This window comes from Plutella xylostella, chromosome 10 (assembly GCF_932276165.1).
Source record: "Plutella xylostella chromosome 10, ilPluXylo3.1, whole genome shotgun sequence".
NCBI classification, from domain to species: Eukaryota; Metazoa; Arthropoda; class Insecta; order Lepidoptera; family Plutellidae; genus Plutella; species Plutella xylostella.
This window is the reverse complement of record NC_063990.1, coordinates 9,264,647-9,276,935: the sequence shown is the minus strand read 5'-3', so window position 1 is coordinate 9,276,935 and position 12,289 is coordinate 9,264,647. Positions and strand designations below refer to the sequence as shown.

At 38.0% G+C, this 12,289-nt stretch overlaps 1 protein-coding gene across 3 annotated transcripts in view; it reads left to right on the top strand.

Annotated features, from left to right (window-relative positions):
- LOC105383690 (serine/threonine-protein kinase NLK) overlaps nt 1-12,289 on the top strand; it is an 89,296-nt gene that overhangs the window by 37,925 nt on the left and 39,082 nt on the right. For all 3 annotated transcript variants that reach the window (XM_048623312.1, XM_048623313.1, XM_048623311.1), the window contains exons 2-3: nt 4,053-4,182; nt 7,018-7,073. In XM_048623312.1, the coding sequence (XP_048479269.1) occupies nt 4,053-4,182; nt 7,018-7,073 (186 nt within the window). The remainder of the gene's footprint in view (nt 1-4,052; nt 4,183-7,017; nt 7,074-12,289) is intronic.

The window sequence follows — 12,289 nt, the reverse complement described above, 5'->3', positions numbered from 1 at the left end:
GTGGTATACCTATATCTGTGTGGCCACTTGGAACAGTTCGGATATAGTACTTTTTTTTTAAGTCACAAACATAATATCCACTAGAAGTTTCGTCAAAAAAGGTACCAAAAGTACCCATGACACTGGCAGCGTTACCCATCTGTTAGTTAGTACTTAGGTACATATTTCCATAGTTAATTATTGGTGTTCAACTATGGCCCGTTGTTTTACTATTGTTGATTTGTTGTTGTATCGTTGTTTTGTATGCGCACAGAAAAGGTAATGGGCGTTAAATTTTAAATTATACGTTGACTGTTAACATGTTGGCAGTTTATGTATGGAATATGTCGTATGTTTATATTAACCCCAGAAACTCGTTTTCATTGCTGGCCATCAAAGCTATATTACACACTCTAATAAAAAAAGTACAAAGCAAAGGATAATAAATTGTATTGTTTTTTGTTGTGCTTATTAATATTACGGAGAAAAATTTACGGTTCTAGGAAATTAAACTTCTCATGAAGCCCTCGGCTTTACCTGAAAATTGAATTGGAATTTATACTCGGTTTCAGTATAATTTGATTTATTTTATACGTTTTTGTAGTTAAGTTTACCGGCTAGTTGATACATTATAGAAATTCATGCGCTTCTTTTTCACGACGGTTTTTTACGCGACATTCATTTCGCCTTTCATAATATTCCAATACTACAAAAAATATAGAAAGGAAATTAAGGAACAACATACACCATACCGACGTTATATTCGGAACGTCTCGCCTACATGAGCAATCTTTTATGATGCAAAAACTAATTCAAGCGGATATGTATCGTCTTTGTGTAAACGACTTAAAACATAGCCAGGAGTAGCACACATGAAATAAAATATATTATTTGTATGATATAATTTCAGCAATTTAGATAAAAAGACGTGCCCGTCTACATTGTACATTGAAAAGTTTACATTTATAATTTCGCTCAGTCATTAGCACTGGGGCTGTGTGTGTAGCTTACATACAACAATGATAATACTATTATTACCTATACGAGTATGTAAGTTGTATATTCTGAGTATGCTTATGTTTTGATTATACTATCGCCTTATTATAATCATAGCTTTTAAAACTTTTCACCGTTAAGTTTATAACTTGAAAGCGTAACTCCAATATTGTTTTCTTCAGACACTTTCCGATACCTAAGTTGTCTTAAGACCTGGAGCGATAGCTTGGAAGTTTCAAGCAACTCATTAACCTGCCGTTCAAACCTTCAGCATCAAAAAAGTATTATAAATTTTACAAAAAGAACTGCAAGAATACACGTTGGTTTTAAACATAACGTAAAATACAGAAAGCAATAACTTTTCTTGAAACTACCTTCTAAGCTTTGCTATTTGATAACGGCCCATCTGTTAAACTTACCATTTTGTTGAACTATGTCTACGTTAGTCTAATAGTCTATGCCTTCGAGCTTCAGCAGATCCCTGGGGCTTTAGAGGCGCTTTTGGCAGAGCGCGCAAATTCCTGCAGGTCCTTTGAGACAAGAATCCCGTGACTCATACTTGACTCAGAGGAATGTCGGAATTAGAAAACGAGGGAGTGCACAAAGAGAACCATGGAACGATTTAAATACGTCTTTTAGCGTTCCTACAAATTATCTCAGTGCCAGCAGTCGCGTTTGTTGCTTCCGTTCGTAAATAATCTAACAAAGCCATTTATTAATAAATTAAGTTTTTTTTAAAGCGAGTCATGATTAAATTCATAAGTTTACACGTTCCGTTGTTATGATGCTGCAACGACGTATACAAACATCAAATAGAAGTAGGTATATTATGTGAATCAAATATGTTGCTTCGATCTAGCCTCAAATTTTTAAAGAGTTTTATTTCAGAAATTCTACAATCATTAAATTAATCCATTGAGTAGCTAAACTTAACGGTTTTTAACTAAACAAAAAAAAAACTTTATTAAAGTTTGCTTAAATGTGCAAGCACACGCATAAAGTTATTTTTTGTTTTACTACATATGACTAGTTGAATTCAGCGGTTTTGCTATAGCTTTTCAGTTAAAACCAGTTCATATTTTCACAAGAACATGGTAAACTGGCATACGAGTATATTTCCAGCAGATATTTGAAAGCGCCAAAACTGTGTGTGAAACTTAGCTTTCTGGAAGTATAGATATATTCTAGGTGGGAACATCGAGGTGGCAAGGAAATATCCCACGGCGAAAAGTGTGGGTGTGTTATAGAGGTTATTGGAAACCCGCGTCAACTGACTTATCCGAGGGAGGCTTTGAGGCTTATCATAGATAAAGTAAACTTCCTTATTCGCCTTCAAGCTATGAAGGTTAGTGCAGTATAAAATATTATTTCACACTTTATGGTGATAAACTGAAATAAAAGCGTTAATAGTCTTTGTTTAGGTAGGTACAGTCGCAGATGTACAGTCGAATGCATAAGTGTTATATTATTTTATTATGTAGAGCTATTTTAGCGGTCCGACCTCAAGAAGGGTTCGGGAATGTGATGGCAATGGCGCTGCTGCTGTCTATCTGCTCGTTTAGTGTTGTTTGCTCTCGTATACACCTGTTCCGTGGCGGTGAATATAAAGTCCTACATTATCGTATTCATTTACACATTCAACACAGATAGCAGGCAGTCGCGGTCGGTTCGTTTTATTAGTTATCCATGCATATGTTTGGACATGTTTTCCAATCAAGTACAGGCACAATAGAAAGTTTATTGCTTTTGTTTTTTTTTAGCTATAGTTTTAATATCAATATTCGCTCCGTAGTGTGACAAGTTTTATTGAGCGAGTGTGTTTTTTTTTCCATTTATTATACGACTACAGTACGAGTATCAAAGAGGATATTATTTTATGTAGTGAAAAATTATCAAATTTATGGTTGAATGCATTGACCACACCTATCTCTAGAATAAATTCGTGTAAACTGATGTATCGGGGATTAACATTACAGGGATCGTATGGCATACCAAACGTGGTATAAGGGAATACCTAATGAGTTATGTAATGCATGTGTGTTGCCTATTATTGCATTATTGTCGGTAATGCTGAGATCAAACAGTATTAGTGGCTCTATGGCTGCCATAGTGTTATGCAAGTGTGAGAGGTTTGATTTGTTAGTGTAGTTTATGAAGTGTTAAGTGTTGCAAACATGATATGGTTTTAGCTGTTTTCAAGATAATTTTTATTAGATATTGTAGGCACCTCCAACCCGAGCACCGAAACCCTTGAAAAGTAATAATAAATCATTAGCGAATTAAACAGCTTTAATTTCACCCACGCTTCGCTAATAAAGCGGAGTGAATGACCCGACTGCTGCACATTCGTTTGTGAATGACATGTTGTGACATGACAGATTCCTTCCTGCTATTGTTCTGTGTGTCATTGAAATTTGCCCAAACGGCAGCCGATCGATGCAGTCAACGACATTGGTAGTTTTTTTAACAATACCGTTTGTGCAATGTTCGGTTTTATATCTCACCAAAACGGTGTTTTATATCACGGTGGGAAATTTTACGTAAAAAAATCCCTTCTTCTCATAATTATATCCTATGCATGCGCTCATTCCTATAAAAAAATCGCTAACAAATTATATATGAATAGCACGAGTTAAAAATCGTGTCACGAGAAGTCACGCTACAAAAAATTTGAAGAAGCTATGATAATTAGATGAAGCATGTTAATTAAATGTTTATCCACTGTAAAAAAATCCCAAACACATTTCATACGTAATTCAGCAGCACTCTGTCCTCGGCCCTCCTCACTTGCCGTGCTCAATGTAGTCTTATAGATAAGATAGACATAGTACTTTACACCTAGAAACAAATTAACAATACATGCCAATTACGGTACAGGAGGCGGTCATAGCGATCTCCTCCAATCAACCTTTAGATGTTTATTTATTTTATTTATTTATTCACGAATCCAACAGCGTAACTTATGTATTCTTATCCTGTTCCTCCTCCATAGGGCGGTGACGGACCCGCGCGACGGTCATAGCAATCTCTTCCAGACTACCTTTGGATGTAGTCTTACAGTTGTTTTTCCTCCCCAGGGCAGTGACGGACCCGCGCGACGGGCGCCGCGTGGCGCTCAAGAAGCTGCCCAACGTGTTCCAGTCGCTCGTCTCCTCCAAACGCGTCTTCCGCGAGCTCAAGATGCTCTGCTTCTTCAAACACGAAAACGTGAGTTACCTACTTATCTTTTACAGACGGTCAAAAGCCGTATTTATTATTGCACAAATATAGAATTGAGCATTTTCTGCCCCTCAACCCGCAGAAGTTACAGGAAAAAACGTATCCACGGGCGAGAATATCACGGTCATATTATAGGTCATGCCACGTGTTTCTATTTACTCTTATTATAACGCGTATTGCAAACGGTGAGAGGATCGCCGCGATTCGATGTTTAGAAATTCATAAAGTTTTATGAATTTCGCGTCTTTCTCGCTCGTGGAGTCGACCCTAAATAAATTCATCCAGACATAGTGTAACAGGGTCTTAATGAGTTCTAAGAAAGTAAATGAAGTCATAAAATTCATAAACTAAGATAAATAAAGATCTGAAACAAATTGAGTCTTATAAGTTAGCAATACTAAACCTTAAAGGCCCAGGCCAGACCATTACCCTTTTCAATTTCCTAACTGGGAGCACTAAATGAAGACGTAAAGCACTACAAATGACGAGCCGTTTCCTTATAAATTAATAAAACAATGCCATTATTAGTCGGAATCGCCGGGTTGATTGCGTTTCGCTACATTAATTTTAGCACTGAAGAGGACCTGTTTTATCATCGTGCAATAAAATCTTAGCATCAATCATGGCTTGCTAAAGACATTGTGATATTAGCTAAGGTTTAAATGAAAATTATGTAGGTTCCACTTGTCAAGAAGATGCACTATAACTATTAGGAAAACGTGGAAATCTCCTCGTTTTGTAATGTTATATTTCATACTAGCTGTAGCCGCGAGCTTCGCTTCGCCTTAAAAAGTTTTCCCGTGGGAATTCCGGGATAAAAAGTAGCCTATGATCTTTCTCAGGGTCTAAACCATATGTATACCAAATTTCATTCAAATCCGTTCAGTAGTTTTGGCGTGAAAGAGTAACAGACAGACAGACAGACAGACACAGTTACTTTCGCATTTATAATATTAGTTTAGTTAGGATTAAGTGTAAAGAATAAATTTTATCCATTTAGCACAAAAAATGCTGATTGGTATACCTTAATATTTTCCTGTTGTCACCAAAATCAACCTGGGCCAACTTCCTCACGTGAACGGCATTAAAAAAGTATTTGTTCAAAGAAAGACCCGTCCACCTGACCCGTGTTTTTGTTGCGAAAAAAGTTATTTCTGTGTTATTTTGACATATTTTTATTTCGCGGGAGAGTCGCCACCTACCGGTACATACGTTTAGATTTAAGTCATCAGTAGTCATCACTGCTCAACTAACGATAAAAACTTCCACTAGGCCCTCAGATGTTGTTATGTTTTCGACTTCATCTGAAAATGCACGCGCGCCCGCCCATCTGCCGGAAGCGCCGCCCTCGCCGCATCAATACGCGGCGCTCCATCTATTACGCCAATTATTTATCTCCTCCATTTGCCCGATTTGTCTATAAAGTTTTAAATGAGACCGGTTTAGGCTTGTATTTGATTGCGTCACTTGTGAAAATTTACTAGTAATCATTTCGCACCAATGCGGTTCATAACAGGCTGAGTTGATAATTAGGAATACCTATATAGCATTAGTGAATGTATCAATCCATACTTACGTGGCGTGCTCGGCCCAATGAAAAGCCTTCTAAATATACCCGATACTAATCAATATTATCCAGAAAATTCCGAAATTTACATAACATAATTGCAGTTAGTGAAAGAGTAAAATTTAGAACCATTATTGGTAACCAGTGCGTACGGTAATACGCACGCGCGCCTCTCGTTGCTAACTAGGTAGGTAATCACATGGGACGGTATAAAATACGTGATAATTTATTCATTTTCAGTGTTACGTGTGTTCTATCGATCTGTTTAGTTTCGTTTGCGGTGTGTCTCGTCGGCTCGACATGGGCTTATGTGAAATTTGCACTGTGATGTAGGTGGATCTGTTTATAAGCTAAATAAAGAGACATAATGGCAGAGTGTGAATAAATAAATTTTGAAGTCTATAAATAGTTCAGGACCCTTAATTAAGAAACAGAAGAAGCAGGGAGGTTTTCTACATTAAAAAAAAACAAATTATCATGTACAGTAAAATTTTCATTATATGCAATAAAAATGTATTCCATTGCTGGCAATAGGGTTACCTACCAGTCTTCTTTTCGTCAGTGTTTATTTAGATGAAGGTAGCATATAAGCCTATTGCCATGCGAAGGGACACCCATATCCATTGAATCCATCCGTCCGGGGATTAGATTTCAATTAGAAAATTTAAATTCTGGAAACGCTGAATTTCAACGACTTACGGAAAGGTCCATCTACATTACACAAAACATAAAAGTTGCGTAAACATGCATCTGAACATCCGATCTCTACTTATCATGTTTACGTATCTCGTCAGTAATGTACTTTCCTATTATGCTCAGTAATATTGGTGCTGATCTCTTGTGATATGAACTACACATACATAGATTCATATGCAAATTGCCTGTCAAAATCCTTATCTACCGTTTGTCCCGTTTTTATGGGTTTCAGACCGCCCATTTTATGCGAGGTTGGAACTTATGTGCTTACACTGTTTTTGCAAAATAGTGTAACATGTTTGTGTGTGCAGTACATGTTACAACCGACCCATCGGTATATAGATAGATAGATATATCTTTATTGCACACAAACACATAAATTACAAGAAGAAATACACAACATAGATGGTTCAATTGGCGGCCTTATTACTAAAAGTAATTTCTACCAGACTACCTCGGAGGAGAGAAATTATACATAAGAAAAGGGGAAAATGCAAAAAACATCATTGTGATATAATATCATTACCACAACATAACCTTGTTATTTTTTTTTGTTTCAGGTATTATCAGCGTTGGACATCCTGCAACCACCGAGCCTCGACTTCTTCCAGGAAATGTATCCTTTTCACAAATCAATTTAATTATTAATGATTACACCCGATAACAGTTTTTGGAAGATTTATTTTTGGCAGTCGTCTGGACTCATCCGAGTCCGCAATGTTCTATGATGGGAGCTAATAATTTTGTTTTACTATTTACTTTGATGTTATTCTGTTGTAGAAAAACCGGTAAAGTAACAAAGTTCCCTGTCGCGAAGCAGCTGTCAAATACAGAAAGATAAGGACGAGGCTGAATTCGACCTTTTTCCTCGACCTTCAGATGTTTGATGTACCTCTGCGCAAGTTTTTTTTTATATCAGATGAATTAATGTTATTCGAAATCTTATGACAATGCTGACTCGGGTGTTCAAAGTAATATGTAACTATTACTGTATGAAAGTCAACACTAGGAAAGTTTAGTGATTGAAAGTGGATATACGAAAAAATAGTTTTGTATAAGATGTCATTGCCACATCAAAAGGAACATATTATTTCATTTATATTTTTGGCAATAATCCTCGTGGCGATGGCCGGGAAGGCGTGATACATTGTCGTTGGGCGTGCCGTCAGAACGACCGCCCTTCTCCATTCTCTGCGCGCCTGGTACCTACGGGTTATAGCTTAATGCCCTCAGGTACACAGACAGGTATTTAAAAAAAGGATTTCTTTGTTCAAAGCTTTTCATTACTTGATTAATCAAGGGATGTTGTGTTTTTCTAAGGTACTCGTAATATTTTTCGGCTGATGTTCAAATATCATACTGTTCTAACACTAATTCGTTTTGAAGCTTAAAGAAAAGATTTACCGTATTTTCAACATGCAAAAACTACATCTATACTACCCATTCCACCATCTATTCGTCTAAAAACTATTTTATGTATACAAATAAAGTTTATCAACCCTGCAGACTAAATGGCACCCGGGGCTCTAAAGCCCTAATAGCAGTTTCTACTGCTGGGAATCTGAGCTAAAAACTATCTTATGAGCGATCGTAAAACCCTCTATAAAATTATTCTCAATGTGCATAACCTCGTACGAAGCATTTAGCCACTTTATTCGGTTCAACCTACGCTACGTAGAGCACAATTTGATTTACAGACGCTATATTATTTCTCTTTCGCTGGACGGCGTATATCTATATATACCTACCTACATTAATTAGTCTAGCTAGTGTATATGGCAGACTATGCTATGCAATTCGCAAATATAATAGTATAACTGGAAATGCGGTGTGTAATAGGACATATTCCATGACATTCGCTGCAGCAGAAGGCGCCAGCTGCTCAGAAATACAATAACTCGCCTCTACAATTTATTCCCCTTCGACTTTTATTGAAATTCGAATGGTTCTTCGGCCAAGTGCCTTTCCGCTCGCCGTGACGCAAGAGCGCTTTTTCAAAGGAAAACATCCGGTTATCCTTCTGAGAAGCGTAGTTGGCAAATCGAATTGGTCTTTTAACAACCTTCAGAACATCGTGGGTGTGGACGCTACGTTGAATGACTGCTTCTTACAATTGATCGTATGTTTCGCTTACGAAATACACACTTGTATTCGTAAAAACTCTCCTTTGTCCCAAACTTCGCATTTAGTCATAACTTATGATATGAAACTTAAAGGACTGTAAAAAAAAACGATGAATCCCGGACGTTCACTTAGATTCTTGAGTTCCAAGAATTTGGCAAAAATTTGTATCTCTCCGGAGAAATTTTCGGTCGGCTACAGAACAAAAACAACTGAAACTTGAAACAGACTTTGCCAGTTTGCATTAACTACGCCGTTGTTTCAGCACGGTGGAATCAGGGATTCATTAATACTCCAAGTCTGATCACCATTACGATGTACAACGACCAATCACATTGCTAAAATATGTTTAAAAAATGACAGATACCGTATGGTTTGAAATGTTTGTTTTTTATATGTGTGTTACAATTGAATACAATAGTACTCGCACAATTTAACAGATTCCTTCTTTCTCCTAATGAGACCGTTTTATACCAGTAACAAGCGTACAACGCTAACCAAACATCCCGGGCCTATAAAAGTTGCCAGCCTACAATAAAGCTAAGCGAGGCGGCACGGGCCAGCGAGCCGCACCGCCGCTATTATCCCGGGCAAAACTCATTTCTAAACAAAAATTGAGTCAACTTAGGGTTTTATTCCGGTTTGCGCCCTTCAAAGGTCATTTTCACTAATCTGATAGGTTAGAATTGTTATGCGATACGATTTTGATGTGAATAATGGAAACAGTGAGATTACTGAGTATTATAATGACCTAGACCTACAGTGAAAAAGCTTTATTTATTCAAATTAATTGTAATTAGTTTTATTAAGATTTGTTTGTGCCTTCAGAATCCTTAAAACTTCACCATTTCGATCACTTTTGTTTTATTTTTCTTTAACTTCTCGGAACTTTTTACCTAGGTGTTTCTGGAAATGGCTCCAATTAAACTTAAATGTCAAAACACCTTCATAAAATAAACACTAAAGGTTATTATATTTTTAGTTGAATTAGTTTACCTTCCTTATGTTTTAAGAAGAATAAATGTGGAATAAACAAATGTGGCTTTATTGATCTTTGTGCTAGTATTGTCCGCCGAGTCGGCCGGTCACTTGACGCGACTCAGAAGCCTTAGAGGGCTTAGCCTAGCCCGATATAGCCCGTCAGGACACGTGGGATCTAGCCAGGCGGCTTCTCTGTGTCCATAAATTTGAGAATATTCATCGGGTAAAAAATCTCTGCTGACTTGCAAAATTGCAATTTGTCATAAAACTTTTATTTTCATCCTTACAAAGTTTACCTCTTGAACAAAGCGAAACTGTAATTGTCCGCGACCAGATCAGCGGCAACGGTCCGAAATGAAAAATAATGCAAGCTTCCTTTTAATAATTTACGGAATTCTTGGAAACCCTAAGGCGCGTAAGAACAAAGGAAAACGAAAATTTGGCAGTGGAAAGCGGAGGCGCGCGGTAATATGACATCCATCAACGTCCGTCCGCCACCGCCGCTCAACTTCTACATCCTTCATTTCCCCTTTATTTGTTCGATAAATTTTCTTTAAACAAAATGCTGGAGACACTCATTCTGCATCCAACACACCCGCAAACAAAGAAACATTCGTCGGGGCTGCAATACTGAATTAAACTCTCTTGCGTCGAGATGCGTATGAAATGTCGTCAACCGTTACTCATCTTCCCGATTGTGCACGGAACATAACAGCCCTTTGTTTAGTCTATCGGTGGGGAATCTTTTGTTTCAGTAGCAGTTTCGTTTTATGTTAGTATTGCTGCGCGAGCGCATCGTGCGCAGTTTGAATTTACGTTTCCTGTATCGGTGCCGCAGCTTATTTCTTTTGTTTTCTCCTCCTGCTGTTTTTGTACAAAGCTACTTATTTACTATAATACAGTAAGCAGTCTTTGGCAACACTGGCTCTTTACTGTTACATACGATGTTGTATCTCTCCGAACAATACCCTATTTGAGCAATCTTAAAAACACGACGAAATCAATGGGAATGAACCTTCGTGTGCGGTGCAGCGCCCTTGCGCGTGCGCTTCCTAATTAGCGCTGGACGTGGGCGGCTGCGGCCCCGCGCTAACCTCACGAACCTCGCTAACTCTCGTACACTAGGTGACTCGGGTTTTCTACCTAACTGGATGACGGCCTGCGTTATTTTTATGCATGTATCCTCTCTGCTTATCGACCAATCATTAACTATTTTTCATTCATCGATTATTGATGTCAATAGGTCACATAACTTGCCCTATGTCTGTACGTACTGTAGCGCCACCGTTCACAAACAATAATAATCTCTATTTATATGGCAATCAAGCTGCTATAGTTGATACTAGGATAAGTCAAGCTGACCGTAAGTACGCCGAAGGTCCCTTTAGCCGAGATCGCCACGTGAAGGCACGTCCGTAAATAGACTTCACAATGTAGTCGTTAGTCTTGTTACTAGCCAATCGACTTCAGTGCTTATACAGAAATCTTTATGGCATGTCAAACAGCAAACAAGCGACGTTGTTTAACAACTCGACTATGCATATGCGGCTGATTGCACTAACCAAAGAGGTTGGTTTTAACTTAACTAATTAGACGGTTTCAGTTAAGTAGGTCATCTTGACATAAAAGGAAGACAAACGATTCCAGGGCCACAATGGAAGAAAATGTTTTCCGTGAAATAGAGATTAAGTGGCCTCTCGGGTGATCTGGTATAGCGCTTTTTAAAATGCACAGTTCATTCAGATTTAGTGGAACGATTGGTCGTGCCTAATATTCGTGTATCTGACTTTGATGTGTGGATGCGTGCGCGCGCGGTGACTCACGGCGCGCCATGTGTCACACGGCTGCGTTCACACGCCTCCAAATTCGAAATCAGAATGTTCCAAGTTCAAATTATCTTTTATGACGTTGACGTTCCCGCCGCGGCGAGCTCGGCCGGGGCACCGCTTTGTCCCCGAACTTGAAATTTTCGAGCGATTTTACGGAACGAACTTTATTTTTAGACACATTTTACTCAAAAGCGCTCGTATTCATTTTCGATCTTCTCATTTCTGACGCCTTTGTAATGAGTTGACGCATAAATCTTCGACAAGTTTTAATGGTTTTAATATTGTTTCGCCATCTCGGCCCCGTGTAAATATAAATCCTCAAGTAATTGCCTACTGTTCTCCATTTAGGTTTCTGAGAAATATCAACAATACGTCGTCAATATTTCCCAAAGGATTACCTACAGTAAATAAGACGAATAACATAAAATGTATAATGTATTACACATAGGTAAACGTTGTCAGAGGTTTCTAAATTATGTATGAAGTTAATAATGCTTCGTTATTATTTATTACAGCGTATAATATGTAACGTGATACCGATTTTAGTGAGAATTCTATTATTATAGTCTTACAAATACGTATACATGTCAGAACTCTACAAAAATTCCACAACTTATCAGCATCTCGAATCCTGTGGAATGAAGACTTAACACATGGAATTTATTTATGGCTGTCAAGATAACCGCTTATGGTTTGACCGTCGACCCTGCGCGCATTAGGGAGCCACTTGGAGCGATAATTGCTGGCAATAGACCAGGCTCGCGGGGCTATTACGTAAAATTATCCAAGGGTATATTGGATGGATGGATTGGATGGTGGCTACGGTAAAGGGTCAATGATTTAGAATAGAATACTCTTTATTTTACACCATAAAAGAACATATTTATTACAAAATGACAAC